The sequence below is a fragment of the Mustela lutreola genome, chromosome 17 (assembly GCF_030435805.1).
Source record: "Mustela lutreola isolate mMusLut2 chromosome 17, mMusLut2.pri, whole genome shotgun sequence".
Taxonomy (NCBI): Eukaryota; Metazoa; Chordata; class Mammalia; order Carnivora; family Mustelidae; genus Mustela; species Mustela lutreola.
Genome location: NC_081306.1, coordinates 1,169,248 through 1,187,923, shown reverse-complemented (window position 1 = coordinate 1,187,923; position 18,676 = coordinate 1,169,248). Strand labels below are relative to the sequence as shown.

The 18,676-nt window shown below is 57.5% G+C and overlaps 1 protein-coding gene across 4 annotated transcripts; it reads left to right on the top strand.

Annotated features, from left to right (window-relative positions):
• Positions 1 to 146: 146 nt before the first annotated feature.
• Positions 147 to 18,505, top strand: SEZ6L2 (seizure related 6 homolog like 2). Of its 4 annotated transcripts, none has more exons than XM_059155544.1 (18): positions 147 to 762; positions 1,674 to 1,805; positions 2,444 to 2,743; positions 3,121 to 3,260; positions 3,535 to 3,736; positions 8,030 to 8,215; positions 8,904 to 9,072; positions 9,666 to 9,829; positions 12,149 to 12,349; positions 12,785 to 12,923; positions 13,735 to 13,931; positions 14,071 to 14,265; positions 15,906 to 16,097; positions 16,182 to 16,373; positions 16,882 to 16,920; positions 17,101 to 17,218; positions 17,320 to 17,441; positions 17,960 to 18,505. In XM_059155544.1, the coding sequence occupies exons 1-17, from the start codon at positions 684 to 686 to the stop codon at positions 17,432 to 17,434; spliced, it is 2,760 nt and encodes a 919-aa protein (XP_059011527.1). In that variant the 5' UTR covers positions 147 to 683; the 3' UTR covers positions 17,435 to 17,441; positions 17,960 to 18,505. The 4 variants fall into 4 exon arrangements, with proteins under 4 accessions (XP_059011527.1, XP_059011529.1, XP_059011526.1 ...); XM_059155543.1 differs by having other exon boundaries at positions 148 to 762; positions 17,345 to 17,441; XM_059155546.1 differs by lacking the exon at positions 1,674 to 1,805 and having other exon boundaries at positions 17,345 to 17,441.
• The last annotated feature ends 171 nt before the right edge of the window (positions 18,506 to 18,676 follow it).

The following is an 18,676-nucleotide window of genomic DNA, read 5'->3' as shown; positions in this document are numbered from 1 at the left end:
GGCCGCGGGAGTGAGGATTACGGTCTGGCTCATGTGGTCCCTCCTTCCTCCATCTGCACTTCCTCCTTCTGCCTCCCCCCGCATCGCCCCCAAATAAATCCCAGGCCCCTCCCTTCGCCCGTCCCCAGGATCTGACGTGGGCTCGACACCTTTCTCAGCTTCTCCCTCCCGCAGCTCCAGTGCCCGAGCTTCGGCTCTCCAGGTTCCGCAACCCCCTCCCGTCCCCACCAAGCCCCGCTAGAGCACAGTAGGGACCCTCCCGATCCCCGACCCCACCCCAGACCCCCAGAAGCTGTCTTGCCTCTCCCTACTCCCCCAGCCTGGGATCCAGCTAGCTCGATGGACCCACGCGCCCGAGCGAGAGGGTAACCCAGGCGACCCAGCCCCTTTGGCCTTCCCGGTCCCACCCCCTGCAGCCGGAGCCGCGCCCCCTCTCCCACAGACCCGATAACAGAGGACAGAGGAGATTGGGCAAGGAGGGGTGGGATCCAGGCGACCCCCAGCCCAATTCTGCCCCTCCATCCCAAGGGACAGAGAAATTGTCTTCCTTGCTAACTGCTAGCAGGGGGGAAAAAAAAAGAAAGAAAAAGAAAATTAAAGGGAAAGATAAAAGGAGACGGAGGAAAGGTGACAGCTAGATTATTTAGGAGAGGCGCAGAGAAGAGAAATCGGTGTGAGTCGCCATGGGGACTCCCAGGGCCCAGCACCCGCCGCCTCCCCAGCTGCTGTTCCTAATTCTGCTGAGCTGTCCCTGGATTCAGGGTAAGGACATGGGAGCATGGGGGTAGGCCCTGGGATGGTCCCCACCTGGGGTCCTCTACCATCCCTTCTCTGAACATCCTGGCTTTCTGAGCTTCTGGGGGAGGACGGGTACAGCTGACAGGGAAGGGGCAAGCCAGGGCATTCTGACTTGTACCTGGAGCCCTAACCCCCAATACTGAGAAGGTGGGGAAATGATTGAGGGGAGCTTTAACCAGCGTCTCAGGGGTTAAATCCAGGAAGAAGGGCTGGGGAAGTTGGGGGGATGTCTGCGGAGGCGGCCGAAGCATGCAGGGTACCTGGGTGGGAGATGGAGGTGCGGGGAGAGACGCCAGGCACTGCACGCACAAATGCTCTTGGACGTATGGACAAAGACAGATGAACAGAGGCAGTGCTCAGAGCCCAGATATTCAGTCCTCTACTCTGACCCCTCGCCAGACTCCGGGGAAGCGGGCAGAGACTGCAGAGAATGAAAGAGAGAGAGAGAGTGGGAACCACACTGCAGAGATAGAAACCCAGAGATAAAGCTGGGCATTGCAGAAGCAAGGGCTGGGAGGTGCTGCCAGACCCTCCGCAGAGCTCCAGGGCTGGGGGAAGAGCACCATCGAAGGGGAAAGGAAGGTAGCACCGGGGCCCTCTCCACTCGGCTGGCGCTGTCCAGGGTTCATAAGAGCCAAGATGCTCACTGAAGGCCCACACAGCGTGGGAGGGGAGTGGGGTGGAGAGGAAGGTGCAGGGGTGCCAGGGACAGCTGGGAGCCCCTCCTCCACTCTTGGCTCTCAGCCCAGTCTGGGACCCTCTGAGCTCCTGCAGGCCCAGCTGACTGAGAGGGGAGGAAGAGCTCTGGAAAAGGTCTTTCTGGAGAAGGAAGGAGTGTGGGGCAGTGGAAGGGCTCACACAACTTCATCTCCTAGGTCTGCCCCTGAAGGAAGAAGAGGCACTACCAGAGCCTGGAAGTGAGGCCCCCACAGTAGCCTCTGAGGTTTTGGCCGAGCTGCTCCATGGGGCCCTGCTGAGGAGGGGTCCAGAGATGGGCTACCTGCCGGGTGAGGCCCCAGAGTGGCAGAATTGACCCAGAGAAAGAGGGAGGGACATTAACTCGAGGAGATGGGGACCCAAGCCAGTGATATTCAGCAAGATATGGTCAGAGAGAATCAAAACGGCATAGACAGAGTACCAGGGCGATTGAGACTGAATGATCAAGAGCCAGAGCCAGACAGAAAAACAGACCATCCGAGAGAAAGACAGATGGAAACTCGGAGAACCAGAGTCTGAGGAATCGGGGGAGAGAGACCTAGAAAGAGAGAGAAATGCAGAGAGTAGCAGATTTAGAATCATAAAATCAGAGAGCCACAAGAATACTAAACAGAGAAGAAGAGTTCCAGACAGAGCAAAAGAGAGGACGAGGAGGGAGGAAGGGGTGCGCAGGCAAGGGCGCCAGACCTGCAGGGGGAGGCGTGGAGAGTCTCAAGGAGACTGACCCAGTCAGTGGAAGGGCCTCGGTGGAGAGCTGGAGAGGGAGGGCCGTGGAAGCCTTGGGAGGACGTGTTCGTGTGCGGAAGGGAGAGGTGGGGGCTTGCTACTTTCGGGTTCAGTGTGGGGAGCCCCCAGTTTCCCTCAGCCCTGCTCCCCACCCATGACCCACCAATTTGCTCTTTCTGCGCCTTACCTTGTACTGTCCCAGGAGCTGATCCAGACCCCACACTAGCCACCCCTCCAGCCGGCCAGACTCTTGCAGCACCCTCCCTGCCACGCGCCACTGAGCCAGGGACTGGGCCTCTGACAACCGCGGTAACCCCTAGAGGCGGAAGGGGGGCAGGCCCCACCGCGCCCGAGCTGCTGACCCCGCCCCCGGGAACGACGGCCCCGCCCCTTCCCGGCCCCGCCTCCCCAGGCCCGCCCCTCGGGCCTGAGGGAGGAGAGGAGGAGACCACGACCACCATCATCACCACGACCACCGTCACCACCACGGTGACCAGCCCAGGTGAGGCGTCTGAAGGGGGCGGGGACAGTGTGCCGGAGCGTGAACGTGGGAGAGCGCGGGGTGCCCGGGGACAGGCTGCGGGAAACGCGTGGAAGTAGGGGTCTGCGCACAGACGAGACAGGGGCCTCTGCTCAATCATTTTGTGATTATTATTTGATGATTTATTATTATGGTGGGCGCGTGTCTACCCTTGCGGTGGGCTTTATCTCTACTACAGCTGGGGAAGGGAGTCGTGGGCCCGGCTGGGAGAGGGAGCCGCCGCCGATAAAGACGGTGGGAGGTGCGGGGGACAAGCCAGGCGGGGCCCCCAGAGGTGCTTGGCTGGGAGGGCGAGAGTACAGGGAAGCAGTCAGCTCCAGCCACTTGTGTCTCTTTAGTTCTGTGTAATAACAACATCTCTGAGGGCGAAGGGCACGTGGAGTCTCCCGACCTGGGCAGTGCTGCCAGCCGCACTGCCGGGCTCTTGGACTGCACCTACAGCATCCATGTCTACCCTGGCTACGGCATTGAGATCCAGGTAACGGGACTTTGAAGCCCCCGAGCCCTTTCCTCTGGGCCCAGCCGTGGGCACAGGTTTGGCCTGGGAAACTTCCCTGACTCCGTGGGCCTGTTTTCTGAGGATCTCAGAGACTCTCCCGGAGTTCTATAATGTGGCCGGTGTCACGGTGGCATCTGGGCTGCCACACACAGGAGAAAGGGAGGCAAACGGTGCGGGGCTTGGGGTCACCCAGCTTGACTGACTTGTCCTGTGGGGTGGGGGGGGGCGGTGGTCTGGGTCTGGCCTTCTTTAGGTGCAGACGCTGAACCTATCTCGGGAGGAGGAACTCCTGGTGCTGGCTGGTGGGGGGTCCCCAGGCCTGGCCCCCCGACTCCTGGCTAACTCCTCCATGCTGGGAGAAGGACAGGTGCTTCGGAGTCCGACCAACCGGCTGCTCCTGCACTTCCAGAGCCCACGGGGCCCAAGGGGCGGTGGCTTCAGGATCCACTATCAGGGTGAGGAGTCCGGGGAGCTGGTGGAAGGGTAGGGGCCACACTGGGCACAAGAGGCATCTCTGGGAGGCATCTGAGCTTAAGGAGGTGTCAGGGGCTTTTCCTCCTGTCTAGGACCTTGTAGGGGGCGGGCAGAGCCCTCAGAGGAGATCTATGCCGGCCAGACTCTTATTTTGCACACTCACAGACTCAGTGTGCACACATCAGAGTGGCAGGTCATTGATTCACTCAGAAAATGTTTATTGAACACCCATTCATACCGGCCCTGTGTTGTCCGTACGGAGAGCAATGAACAAGCCAGACGTAAATCTTCCAGGAACTCAGAATCTAGGTAAAGAGATGGACAAGTAATCAGGATGATTATAATTCAATGAGATAAGGACCTACGGCCCTATGAGGAAGGAAACCCAGGCAGAGGAACAAATTTCAAAGGGACCTACATTTCTCCTAAGGAATATAGGGACACCTTCTTGGAGGAGGTAATGAAGCTGGGACCAAAAATAAGAGCTACAAGGGGAAGGGGGTGGGGAGGGAAGAGTGAGGAAGACAGGGGTCCAGCTGCATGAAAAAGCATGATCCCCTTGAGGAGTTGAAGTCAGTCAGCATGGAAGATAGAACTGCGCTAGCTGTGTGACCTGGGGTGACTTACTTAACCTTTCTGTGCCTCATGGTCTCATCTGAAAAATGGGAACCATAATACTTGGCTCATGGTATTATTAGGAAGATCAAATTAACTAATAACACATGTCAAGTGCTTAAAATAGTGTCTGGTCCACAATGAGAGCTCAGGAATGTCAGTCACTGCTACAGAAAAGCCCAGAAAGTGGTGGGAGAAAAGCAGGCTGTAAGAAACCAGACTAAGGGGGCGCCTGGGTGGCTCAGTGGGTTGAAGCCTCTGTCTTCGGCTTGGGTCGTGGTCCTGGGGTCCTGGGATGGAGCTGCTGAGCAGAAGTCTGCTTCCCTCTCTCTCTGCCTGCCTCCTGCCTACTTGTGATCTCTGTCTGTCAGATAAATGGGTAAAATCTTAAAAAAAAAAAAAAAAAAAAAGAAAGAAAGAGAGAGAGAGAGAGAGAAAAAAGAAACCAGACTAGGAGGTTGGATTCAGATCAGGAAGGGCCTCATCAAATTCAGTAATGGGTACAGACTACTTACCCTGCAAGGGACATGGAGACGTTTTTGAAATGTCTGAAGCAAGGTAGTGACAAGGTGTGTGACCTAGAAAGATCCTGCTGACTTTGGGGGTGTAGGAAGGGGTGGTATCCGTGCACGACCGCACTCAGGAGCACCCCCCACAGACAGCCTACACGCAGGTGCACACCGTGCTCACCTGTGTGTGTAGGAACCTTCCCACAGAGCGAGCATACGCTCTAGCACGTGTGTGTGCGTGGCAACCTGCTGTCCCATTCCAGACGCTGCTGCCATCTCCAAAGCCCCTTCCTGTGCTCCTCAGAAACAGAGAGCGAACTGGGTTTGGGGCCAATGTCCCCTTCACATTACCTCATGGCCTCGCCGGCCCCTTGTGGGCCTTATCCAGGACACACACAACACGGATCCCTGCCTCACACCCTTTCCAGTTTCTCCTGAGGCCTCTGCTTGGGCCCCAGGGACTCTTATGCGCAAGGCGGAAGGGCCAGTGAGACGGGAGCCACGTAACTGGTGGTCCGGTTGGCAGGGAGCAAGGTCATGCCCAAGGGCCTAGGGCGGGGGTGGGGGGACTGCCCTTCCAACATTACGAAATGGCTCCCCGCCAGCTCCCTTAAGCAGCCACTTCCCGAGGGCCCTGAAAATAGGACTCTTCAGACAAAGTGGAACATCTGGGGAAGCAGGGCTGTTGCATAAATTGGTCTTCATTACCTGCCTCGGTCTTCCCTGCTTTGCGGCTTCTCTGGGCCCCTCTGGGACCGAGGCCCTGTTTAAGCCTTCCCCAGTCTCCACTAGCGGGGCCTCTGGTCCAGAGTGGCCTCGTTAGCTTCTCTGAAAGGCCAAAGGTTCCATCACTGCTCGCCCCAGGCCCAGCAAACACTCCCATTTACACAACCCTGGTGCTGACGGTTGTTTTGTGTGCTTCTCGGGGCACCCCCAAGGGTGGCCGTTGGCCACTCCACCTCCAAGAGGAAGAAGGGCTGTAGGGGTGGCCCAGCCACCCACACGTGTGCTGCAGAGTCAGACGACAGGTCCGCAGACGCCCAGTCATTCATTCATCGAGCCTGAGGGACGGGGGCTTCAGATTTTCTGAGCACTTTCTCTGCGTGAGGTGCTTTGCGTGTTTCTTTCCTTTAACTGGAAGGCTGGCTGGCCAATGGTAGGACTTACTACTGCTATTGACGGGTGACAGGCCCCCGAGGGGGCATCACCTGCCCAAGGTCATACAGCGAATAAGTCGTGGAGCTAGAACTGGAAGTCAGGTGTGCCCATCTCCCAGTGCAGTGTGTTCAGGCACATACCACCTCTGGGCCGCATCGGCGGATCGGCTTGGCGAGGTTTTTAGGGGACAAAACAAGTGAGGCCGGTTCAGCCTCACCATGGCAACAGACAGCAGTTCACGTGATGATAAAAGTAAACGTGCACAGGTGTGGAGGCAAGAAAGAAACTAACTCTGTGGGAGAGGGGAGGGGCCGGGAAGACTTCCTGGAAGAGGTGGTACTTACGTTACTCCTTGAAAGATGAGAAAGACCGGGAAAAGGACCTCGCAGGTAGGGGAGATGATGCGAAAAAATATGAAGTCACAAAGCTACCTTGTGGAGGCTCTATGGGTTGTGGGTTTAAGAACTGAAGCTGGAGGCGTTCTGCTGGGTGCAGTGATAGAAGGGGCTGGAATGTCAATCCAAAGCCTTTGGGCTGGATTCTGTCGGTCGTGGAGAGCCATCAAGAGGCTAATATTTATTTAAGCCACCGTGCTCGAGAAACTTTTGGGGTCTATCTCGGTAGACTGCAGACTCCGAACGGACAAGGCCTGGGTCCTTTTCACCTCTCTGCGCTAGCACCCAGCCAAGGAAATGCTTGCTGAACTGTGAAGTAGGGAGACCAGGTCTCTGACTTAATCACTCAGGGCGGCACAGTTAGCAAAAGCCAAGGCCCAGGCGAGCCGGAATCTCCCAAGCATGGCTATCCAGAGCCTGCCCCTCCTACAGAGACGCAGCTTTGGTACATCTCCTCCAGGAAGCCCTTCTTGATGAACTCTGTCTGGTCTGAAGCATAGAACTATGTCAGGACCAAATTTAGAGTCCACTGTCTCCTGCCAAGTCACTTCCTTCCTCCCTTCTTCCCTCCCCCGCTTCCGTACTCTCTCCTTCCTTTTTAAGTTTAGATATTTAAGTAATCTCCACTCCATGAGTAACATGGAGCTCAAACACATGACCCCAAGATCAAGACTTCCACGACCTTCCGGCTAGGCCGGCCAGCACCCACCCCCCCACCCCGGCCCCAAGTCACTTCCTATTTCTTTGTTTTATCTCCTGTGATTCCACAAGAATTTCAGGAGGCTTTCGAAAAAGAATGCAGCAAAATTAAATAAGAAAATGGGTACCAGGAAGTGCTTATTAAAGATGACAAAAATAGAAGGTGGATGGACAAGCCACTGTTGCTCGGAACAAGCCTTGATCTGGTTCTGAGCTTCTTAGCAGCACAAAAAGAGAGATCACTCAGTTCTCACTGCAAGAGAGGAGAAGAGAAACCAGTTCTTTAAGGACAGCAAGCCCTTCACCTTCCCTGGGGGATTCACGGAGGGGACACTGAGTACTAAGGTCTCCAATGACAGATTAGCCAAACTTCCCAAAGGAGTTTCATGAGGGCTCCTCTGGAGGAAAGCTGGGGCTCTGCTCCTACCACGCACCTCAGCGGGGAGAAATCACTAGGAGTCACTTAACAACCCATTGCTACATCTGGAAAATGGATCACGGCCTTCCTGTGGCTACCTCAGAAGCACGGCATGAGCTCATTTTAGAAGCTGAACAAGTTCTGCAGACACCATTTGTTATTTTTAGAGCTGGCTGGGTTTGCGGTGGCCAACTGACTTGCCTGCGGTTGCCCCGGCAAGTGAGCGCGAGAGGCAGAATTTCTTTGAGTCTCAGATACTGCATCTACGAAATGGAGGCCAAAGTGCGTAGATGACAAAGACTAGGGGACAGAAGGGATGTTGAGATGGCCTCTTCGTGAGACCAAGTGGCCGTGCGAGAGCTCCAGTAGGGAGCCCCCTCTGCCACCAAGGGACCTAAGAGGGAAGCGTGTGCGAGGGGACCGGTGGGAGAGGCTGGCATGGGAAAACCAGTCTCGCTTCTCCCGGCTCTGCCGATCCAGCCTACCTCCTGAGCTGCGGCTTCCCTCCCCGGCCGGCCCACGGGGACGTGAGCGTGACAGACCTGCATCCTGGGGGTACTGCCACCTTCCACTGTGATTCAGGCTACCAGCTGCAGGGCGAGGAGACCCTTATCTGCCTCAACGGCACCCGGCCAGCCTGGAGTGGCGAACCCCCCAGCTGCGTGGGTGAGTCTCCTGCACACTAGGTGCGGCTTCTGTCCTGGGAGCCCCATTGGGCGGGTACTATCTTGGGGGTCTCTATCTTTGGCCAACACCCATCTTGAAGGGGTTTCTGCCTGGAAGAGTCCCTATCCTGGTGTCTCCATCTGGAGCTCTTCACATAGAAGGTGTCGACCCTTGGAGAATTGCCATTCTTGGCAGCGGTGGGGGCGGGGGGGGGGGTGTCTCTATCTGGGGATGTCCTGCCTAAAGGGTTTCCATATGGGGAGTCACCATTCTGGAGATGTCTTTTTTCGGAGATGTCTTCCTTTGGAGACTCCTCATGCTCAAGGAAACCATTCTGGAAGTCCATTATCTAGAGGTTCCCTATCGTGAAGAATCTTTATCCTGGGGATACCATCTTGAAGATTTTCAAATTTGAGGGCTTCCATTTTGGGGATCCCTCATACTCCCCATGCCAGGGTGTCCATACCTGGGGAGTGTTCATATCAGCAGGCTTTCCGTCCTAGGGAGGGTCTATGCTGGGGGGGCTGGTTCCCTACCTGGGTGGTGGCCTTGGAGAAGGTCCCACCCTCTGGGGTGAGCCTGTAGGGCAGAGAGCACTCTGAGGCTGGGTCCCAGCCGAAAGTGTGGATGTAACAGCTCTGAAGACAGGAGGACAAGTCACCTTCCCATGTCCCCCCTCTACCCCCAGCATCCTGTGGTGGCACCATCCACAATGCTACACTGGGTCGCATCGTGTCCCCTGAGCCTGGAGGAGCAGCAGGGCCCAACCTCACCTGCCGGTGGGTCATTGAAGCAGCTGAGGGACGCCGGCTTCACCTGCACTTCGAGAGGGTCTCACTGGATGAGGACAATGACCGGTGAGGGTCTGGGTCTTGGCTCAGAGGCCCCCACCTGAGGGAAATAGGAAGGCTGCACTGGGGAGTCAGACCGACCTGGGGTGGATCCCAGTTAAGAGGTGTATCAAACGCAGATCAGTCCTTCCCCTTAGGTGGCATAGCTGTGCAAACAGACCAGTTGCCGGCCTGGTCTGTGCCTCCGTATCCTCGTCAGTAGAATGGAGATCACAGGACCTCCTCAGAAGGTTTCTGTGGGGATAAAGGTGTTGAGTTACGGGAAGTGCTCGGAAGGGAGTGAGCCCTGGAAATGCGTCTGTCCTCACCATCATCACTGGTACCCCCTCTCGCCTGACCAGCCACTACCTCAGCTCTGCCACTAGTTGCTCTGTGACGCAGGGCAGGTGACTCTGGGCCTCCATTTCCTCATCTATAAAATCAGGGATGATAAATCATGCTGACTCAAGGGCTCTTGTGAAAAGTAATGAGACAAAATGTGCGAAGACTTAGCATACACGGGACGTAGCTGATGCTTGAAAATAACAGCTGTGAAAACGAGTTAGGAGAGCCGGCAAGCGACGAGCCAGCTTTCGAGGGGAAACTTCTCTCCATCGCAGGCTGATGGTGCGCTCAGGGGGCAGCCCCCTCTCCCCAGTCATCTATGACTCGGATATGGACGACATCCCCGAGCGGGGTCTCATCAGTGACGCCCAGTCCCTTTATGTGGAGCTGCTTTCAGAGACACCCGCCAACCCCCTGCTGCTAAGCCTCCGATTTGAAGGTAAGTGTGTCCCCCCCTCACCCCCACCCAGGGATCCCAACTCCTGCACTTTGCCATCTTGCTGAGGGCAGGGTATGGTCACAAGCACAGACCCTGTCCCTGCTCACCTCTGTGTGGATCTCTGGAAACTAACTTCTTCCCCACCCCCAAACTACAAGGACCCCCTCCAATTCCTGGGGGGGCTCTTCCCATTTAAGTTTCACAGATGGCTGGATCCAGGTACACAGCCAAGAGACCGGGCACCTTCACCCCTCAGTGCTTCCCTCCGTGTTGGCTTCACCGTCAGTCAGGCTCTCAGTCTGTGGTGCCCCTAGCAGTTCAAACTGACATGCCACCCACACAGCAAGTCCATCAGAAAGAGAAAGGGCACCGCTTTCCTAAGAGGGCAGCCAAAATGCCAGGGAGGGCTCTCATTGCTCCGGCTGAGGTCATTGACCAATCACGGAAGGAAGGGCGGGTGGCGGTATGATTGGCAGACCCGTATTACATGACCATCCAGAGTTGGCCCCAACTGGACCTCCTGGACTGGAAATGGGGGAGGCGTGTGTCCCAAAATGAAAGTAGGAGTGCCTTGAACAGAAGACGGCGGTGCAGATGCTGGACAGGTAGAAACGAGGTGGTCAGTGACTGTGGGAGAAGAGGCATTTGAGCTGGCCCTTACTGGATAGAGAGAATGGATTTTATTTTATTTTATTTATTTTTTAGAGAGTGAGAGAAAGAGGAGTGGGAAGGGGCAGAGCGCGAGAGAGAATCCCAAGTAGAACTTCGTGCTCAGTGTAGAGCGTGATGTGGGGCTCAGTCTCACAACCCTGAGACCATGACCTGAGCGGAGACCAAGAGCCAGACCCTTGACCACCTGAGCTACCCAGGTGCCCCTAAGATAGAGCATTTTAAAAGGGGGAGATTAGGGGTGAGCACCTCAGGTGAAAGGAACGGGGTGAGCAACAGTAAAGAGGTAGAGAAAGGCCTGGTATGTTTGGGAAAGAGGGTATTTCAGCGTGACTGGAGCAGAGGAGCTGTGCAAGCAGTAGCAGGAGAGAGAGAAAGAAAGTGAAATGCTCAGAGACAGGAGGGGCTGGTTTGTGGTGTGAATCAAAGGAGCAACTGATTTATCGGGCACTGGGCCCTGGTGGACGCATAGGATTTGGACTTGAGACCTCATCAGGTTGTAAGTAACAGTGAACTAGAACAGCAGATCTGAAAAATAAACTGCCTGTTCGACTTGCAAATGTGCAGAGAATTCCGAGGGCTGAGGTCTGCCTCCCTGATTGTGGGCCATTGCTGCTCTATGAGCTTCACACTCCTCCCCACGGATCGTTCTGCAGCTGAGCTATGGTCACGTGGGCAAAAGCAAAAATGCTCTCCAAATGTTCTTTTTTGCTGAGTTAGTCCGAAGTCAAAATTGAGTAGCTTCTGCATTTGTTGTACTTTGGGATTCTAGCCACAACATGGGTAATCAAGGGTGTGGAGAATCTTTTTTTTTTTTTTTAAAGATTTCTTTATGGACTGCCTGAGTGGCTCAGTCGTTTAATTGGACAACTCTTGGTTTCAGCTCAGATCATGATCTCAGGGTTGTGAGATCAAACCCCAAGTCAGGCTCAGCTCTCATCGGGGAGTCTACATGAGATTCTCTCTCCCCACCTCTCTCTGCTCCTCCCCACCCCTGCACTCTCTCTCTCCCTCTAAGATTTATTTATTTACTTTAGGGAGAGAGAGACACACACACAGAGTATGAGCGGGAGTGGGGGGCACTCAGAGGGAGAGTGAGAATCCACAAGCAGAGCCCAGTGCGGCCTCCACCTGAGCCAAAACTAAGAGTCCATGAGCTGAAACTAGGAGTTGGACCCTTAACCGACTGAGCCACTCAGGCGCCCCTCTAACTCTTGTTTTTGAGGAGAGAACACACCTGTGTGAGCTGTTCTCCGAAGGCACCTTTCCCCTCCCTCCTCTGCAGTTTCCAAAACCAAGTGACTCTGGCTAGGATTCAAGCAATCTGGGTTTGAGACCTGATTCTGTGTGACGTTGGGCAAGTGTTTTTTTGGTCTGTGGACCTCAGTTTCCTCATCTGTAGAACGGGGGCTGGGATTTGACTAGCCTAGGGGTTTCCCGTCAGCGGCCAGGAAGGTAACATAAATGTGAGAATGAGAAGGGTTAGGATTTGGGGGAGACTGGAGAGTGAAAGCTAAGCGAAAAGGCATTCTATTTTAAACAACCCACTGAGCAGCCAAACGTCTCTTGAACTCAGCCCCAGACCCCCCCAGTCTGAGATCCCCTGAGGCCTGTCCTCATGCTTACTTTCTGTGACTGACCCCTCTCTAGCCTTTGAAGAAGATCGCTGCTTCGCTCCCTTCCTGGCACACGGCAATGTCACCACCACAGACCCAGAGTACCGCCCAGGGGCACTGGCCACCTTCTCGTGCCTCCCAGGATATGCCCTGGAGCCCCCTGGCCCCCCAAATGCCATCGAATGTGTGGATCCCACAGAACCCCACTGGAATGACACAGAGCCAGCCTGCAAGGGTGAGCCCCCACATCCCCAGGAGCTCCCTCCCCCGTCTCCAGCCACCCCCCGCCCCCAGCTGGAGAAGGCCATTCGGGAAGGAGACTTGCACATCCAAACCCAGTAAACCCAGACCTTGGGTAAAATCCTTGTCCTTTTCAGAGATCGTTTTTCTCAGCTGAATAATTGGTGGGTTTGTTACAGAATTTAGGGGTCGTGACCCAAATGTCTTGAAGAGCTCTAGCTGGAGCTAAGTCTTGGGATGGGCGGGGTAACGCATAGGCGGGAGAGTGGGCGGGGCTAGGTGGGCGGGGCTAAGTGAGAGCAAGGCCGGGATTGGGCACAGGTAATTAAGAGGGAGCCTGTGAAGCAGTCTGGTGCCCACAGCTGGGAGTAGGTAGACCTTAGGTGAATGAAGACGGGGCGTTCGGAATGTGCACCCCCTTCTCCCCCAGCCATGTGCGGAGGGGAGCTGTCAGAGGCGGCTGGTGTGGTCCTCTCTCCCGACTGGCCCCAGAGCTACAGCCCCGGCCAGGACTGCGTGTGGGGCCTGCACGTCCAGGAGGAGAAGCGCATCTTGCTCCAAGTTGAAATGTACGTTAGGGTGCTGCGGAGGGTGCGGTGGGTGTGGGCCCCGTGGAGCGTGGTGTGACGACACTGCAGCCGGCGCCGGGAGCCTGGCTGGCGACCCGAGATGAAAAGGTGACTGACAGTTCAGGACAGGGGTGTGGGGTGTCAGGGAGACCTAGGAACAAATCGCTTTTGGTTTGTCCAGGCGACTCTGGACAAGGACATGGGTCACTCAGGGGCTTCTGCAGCGGCCGTAGTGAAACGGGGGCTCTGGCCCTGTGTCACTCGCTCTTTGGCTGTTTCGAGGCTGCCCCTTGAGCGGTTTCCAGGAACCCAGGCCCAAACTGTGGCCTGGTCACTAGCCTATGAGGTGGCAGTGGGGGTGGGGAGAAGCCAGTGAGCTGATTGGGGATGAGATGGCCATGTGACCGGTTTTAACAAGAAGTGGGCATGGCCCCAAGGCGGATAGTCCCAGTGGCTCCTGGAGTTGGGCCGGTGATGAAAGAACATGGCCTGTGACTGGCCGGAGCTGGACTTGAGAGAGAGACTGTGCATCCCCGGGGAGGGAGGCGCGACCGGAGAGGGCGAGGAGTTTCTGGGGAGCTGGGCTGGGAATCAGGAAGCAGGAACTCCGAGCGCCACGGAACAAGCGGAACCCGGAGGGGCTAGGAGAAGCCCATAATTGCCTAAAGGGCGGCCAGACTTGGGATGGGGAAGTGCAGACAGGGCTGGGGAGTAGGTGGGGTTCCTAATGAACGGAGTTACTGACCGGGCAGAACCACACAGGAGGGGCGAATCGTAACCCGCCCCGCACATCTGGTTCCAATCTCTGCAGCCTGAATGTGCGTGAAGGGGACATGCTGACACTCTTCGATGGGGACGGTCCCAGCGCCCGAGTCCTGGCCCAGCTGCGGGGACCTCAACCACGCCGCCGCCTCCTCTCCTCTGGGCCCGACCTCACGCTACAGTTCCAGGCACCGCCAGGGCCCCCAAACCCGGGCCTGGGACAGGGTTTCGTGTTGCATTTCAAAGGTACCGAGGTCTAGGGTCCTGAAACGCGCAGGGGCTCGGCCAGCCAGAGATCCCGGGAGGAGCAAGGCCCCCCGAGTCTGGAAGGGCGCCCTGAGTCCATCGCAGGACAGCCTCCAAACTCGCTGTCTCTCCCCTGCAGAGGTCCCGAGGAACGACACGTGCCCGGAGCTGCCCCCTCCAGAGTGGGGCTGGAGGACGGCTTCCCACGGGGACCTGATCCGGGGCACGGTGCTTACCTACCAGTGTGAGCCTGGGTATGAGCTGCTTGGCTCCGACATTCTCACCTGCCAGTGGGACCTGTCCTGGAGCGCCGCGCCGCCCGCCTGCCAAAAGAGTGAGCTCGGGCCCCGCCCCTGCCCGTCGGGGTCTCGCCGCTCCGCAACCCCTCTGCGGCGGGCTCAAGTTCCTTTTTGCTCCCGCTCCCGGCCCGGCCGAGTTTCTCACCCCTTCCCTCTGGATTCTGCCCGGATCTTACTCAGGCCTCGTCCCTTTCACCCTTTGGGTTCCAGCCCTCTGATCCTCGGTGTCCCGAAACTGCCCCCTGCGGACCCCACTCTCACCTCCGGGCGGTGTCCCTCCCTCGTGCACAGTTCTGACCTCTGACCTGGTTTCCTCTGGGTCGCGCCTCACTTTCTCCTGGTCCCGCCCCCATCGCCTCCTGGTCCCGCCTCCGTCACGTCAGAGTCCCGCCCCCAGCCCCGCCCCGTCGACTCTCCGCTTCGCTCCTCCCCTTCTATACCCTTCTCGAGTCTCAATCTCCCGCCCTTGGCGTGCTGGGGCCTAGGCTGGTCAGAGAACTAGGTTTATCTTACCGCAGTCATTGAAGCCGCAGGCAGGGTTGGGGTGAGGCAGGGGGCTGGGGTCCCTCCTGACCCTGGCGGAGCTCACAGTTCAGAAGGGGGACACTTAAAACAGCTCAGGGTATTCCAAAGCCATAACTGCAGGGTGTTTCCGGGCAAAGGACTTCACATCCGAGTTTTCACACAGGACCTGTGCTTGCGAACAGTTCAGCAGGTGCTGTAAATAAGGAAGAAGCACCGTGAGAAGAGGGGCGAGGGGTTCATTGTTTCAGGCAGGGGAGATTTCACTGAGGAGGTGATACGTGAAGGAGCAGAAAGGGGTGGCGTCTTGGCATTTTCTCCAGATTTTAGGAAGCCTGCTGCCAGGATATGGGACTGTGGGTCTTCCACCTGGCCCTGGGGGACAATGCTGGGACCAATGAAGTGAAGTTCAGGAAGGCGGATTTGGACTGGACACAAGGAAAACTTCCTGGTTGAGACAGCTCCCCATCTCTAGAAGGACTAACAGTATGTCCAGTCTGAAATCCAGCCAGGACCCAGAGGGTACAGGCCCTGTGGCCAAGGCAGCACACCGAGCCTGAAGCTGAGCTGAGAGCCAAGTCTCTGAATGTCAGCCCAGTGCTCTGGACCAGTTACTTCCCCACCCTGAGCCCTGCGAGATGAGCCACGCTGACCTCAGGATCGTCAGGGTGTAGATGCTGTGCTTGTAAAGCACGTAGCAGAGGTCCGTATACTAGAAATGGCTCTGATTGTTATTTGCACAACAAGGTTGTAAAGGGCAGGCTGTGCAAATGAGCGGAGGGCGCTGGGGATGCCCGGCATGAGGAAGGAGGGGCGCAGGCGGGCTGGGCCGCTGTCCCACCTAAGATCCACCGAGTGGGGCTGGTGGCCTCAGGGTGTAGCTCCGAGGCTCCGGTAACAGGGGCAGAAGACTTCACGTTTCATTCTCAGATGGGGCCTGGCTTGTCCCCACCGCTCTTTTCTGGAAGAAGCCCGAAACCTAAAATGCACCGAATTTTACATTTTTCCAACCTCTCATCTCTGCATCTGGAGGAAAGGGTGGGAGACGGGGAGGTGCTTAGCGGGAAGATGGCCCACGGCTCAGGCGTCTCCCCGTCCTCAGCTTCCGGGAGGGCTTTTAAGGCTCCCCCTGACCTTGCTCTCCTGCCAACAGTCATGACTTGTGCCGACCCCGGTGAGATCACCAACGGGCACCGGACCACCTCCGACGCCGGCTTCCCAGTGGGCTCCCACGTCCAGTACCGCTGCCTGCCAGGGTACAGCCTGGAGGGGGCGGCAGTGCTCACTTGCTACAGCCGGGACACGGGCACACCCAAGTGGAGCGACCGGGTCCCCAAGTGTGCCTGTGAGTCTGGGGACACCCTGGGAAGGGTGGCTGGGTGGCCTGCTCAGCAGGGGGCCAGCAGCTGACGGACGTTGTGCCCCTCAGTGAAGTATGAGCCGTGCCTGAACCCAGGGGTGCCGGAGAACGGCTATCAGACGCTGTACAAGCATCACTACCAGGCCGGAGAGTCTCTGCGCTTCTTCTGCTACGAGGGCTTTGAGCTCATCGGCGAGGTCACCATCACCTGTGTGCCCGGCCACCCCTCCCAGTGGACCAGCCAGCCCCCGCTCTGCAAAGGTGCCTGGGCAGACCGGGCAGGAGGGGGCACAGCAGGGTCTGGGGAGCGACGGGACTGGGAAAGTCAGGGAGCAGCAAATTTGAGAACGACTGACCGAGCTCCCCCTCCACCTCCCGTGGGCTCTGATCCTCCCAGGAACATCCAGTGGTCTTGGGGAACCTCAAGGGCATGGAACTGTCCTAAGGGATGTAGCAGAGGGGCCTTGGCTTAGAAGTCTCCTTGCCCTCGGGCTAGGTCTCAAGTTTCCGCCATTTTTGACAAATTCTACAGACCGATTAGTTTGGACCACCCAAGAAACCTGAAGTCTTAGGGGTCTGGAGAAAGCGGAAGGAGGCCCTGCCTTGACCAGTCTTCCCCCGCCCCCGCCGAGGGAAGGATAGCGCTTAGGTTGAGCAGAGGCAGAGAGAACCAGGCTGTCCAGCGCAGCCCCACTGGGCTCCCGGCCTCTACCCGGCCTCCTTCCCTCCCTGGCTCAGACCCCGTCCCCTCCCCCTCCTCTCCCTGCAGTGGCCTATGAGGAGCTCCTGGACAACCGAAAACTGGAAGGTCAGTGAGGGCGCAGGTGGAGACCCAGGCCTGGCTGAGTTGGGAGGGCAAGGCAGAGGCCGGGGGCAGGTCGCCAGGCCCCGGAGGGGTGAAGCCCAGGGTTCGAGGCCCAGGGCAAGAGGCTGGGAGAGGCCAGTGGGCTGGGCCCAGCCGCAGCTCACTGGCCTCTCCTCTCCCTAGTGACCCAGACCACGGACCCGTCGAGGCAGCTGGAGGGTGGGAACCTCGCCTTGGCCATCCTGCTGCCCCTAGGCCTGGTCATTGTCCTCGGCAGTGGCGTTTACATATACTACACCAAGTAAGGACACTGCTCCCGGAGCTGCTAGCCAGGGCAGCCGTCCTGCCTGGCTGGCACGGAAGACAGGGCGAGGGGGTGTTGGGGGCTCACCTCTGGATAAGCCCCTCTGTCTCTTCCCTTTCGCAGACTACAGGGAAAATCCCTCTTCGGCTTCTCGGGCTCCCATTCCTACAGCCCCATCACTGTGGAGTCAGACTTCAGCAACCCACTGTATGAAGCTGGGGTGAGCCCTTCCCCTTCTGCCCTGGAGAGCCCCCTCTCTCAGCTCCCCCAGGGCTCCAGAACTTTCTCTCAAAGTCTCTGTACTACCTGTCTTGGGGATTTCAAACTCAGCGGCCTACAAAGGCCACAGCAGTGAACATAGCGAGTCAGACGTGCACGGTGGGGAGTGGCAGCGTGGTGGGGACTGGGGCTCAGTGGCCAACTTGTGCCCCATCTGGTCTGCAGTGGAAACTTGGGCCCAACTGCCAGGTCTTCTGGTTGCTCAGGACAACCCAGAAACTCAAATTTATGTGTGATTTTTAAGATACCATAAGATGAAGCAGGTGTCCCCGGGGCCAGATACGGCCCTGGTACGGCCCTGGTCCCTGCTCCCCCCCCCCCCCCCCCCCCGCCCCCGTGGCTCCCAAACCTCATGGCCAATGTTATTTTAAACACCCAGGGTCTTTCCCCTCCCTGGCGGATGCCTCCTCCCATTGTGTTCCCTCCTCCATCCCCATCTGATCCCGGCTCTCTCTCCAGGATACACGGGAGTATGAAGTTTCCATCTGAAGCCCAGGACGAAGGCTGCAGGACCCAGGACGCCCCTCCCCTTCCCATTCTGGGCAGGGAGGAGTACAGAACCTTGTCTCTGGCTCCTTTTCTTCCTGCTGTGTAAATAGTCTCCTGGTCCCACGAGGGGGCTTTGATGGCCCTGGGGACCCTACCGTAAATAAACCAGCATCCTGCCGCCCAAGCCTCCTCTCCTCAGTTGCCCAACAGGGGGCCTGCCCCTCCCCTCCTGCCCTGCTGGCTTTTGGACTCTGGGAGGGGAACTCAGCCCCCCTGCAACTCCTGGGGCCCCTCGGGCCCAGGGTACCCCCCAAGGACTGCCTGAGTACTCTGTTGTTCCTTTTGACCTTGAAGGCTTTTCCCAGATGCTCTGTCCCCGGGCCTCACCCCTGGGCTCTGGGCGGTCAGAAGAAGAGGGATGCAGGGCCCTGCCCACCTGGCGCCATCTCCCAACCCACAGTCTCCCCACCTTCGCTTCTGGATTTTTGGTTTTGAGCAATAAACAGAAAACCACCATTTGTAACTAGGCTGGTGGGGTGTGGGAAGGTGGGTCACAGAGTGGCCTGGAGAGGGGCCTGGGGAAAGGGGAATGATTTGGGAAACAGATGGAGTTCCAAGATGGGACCCGACGATATCAAGAGCCCCCTCTGGGCCTCAGCTGTCTCTGTCTATCCCCTGCCCCTTGCT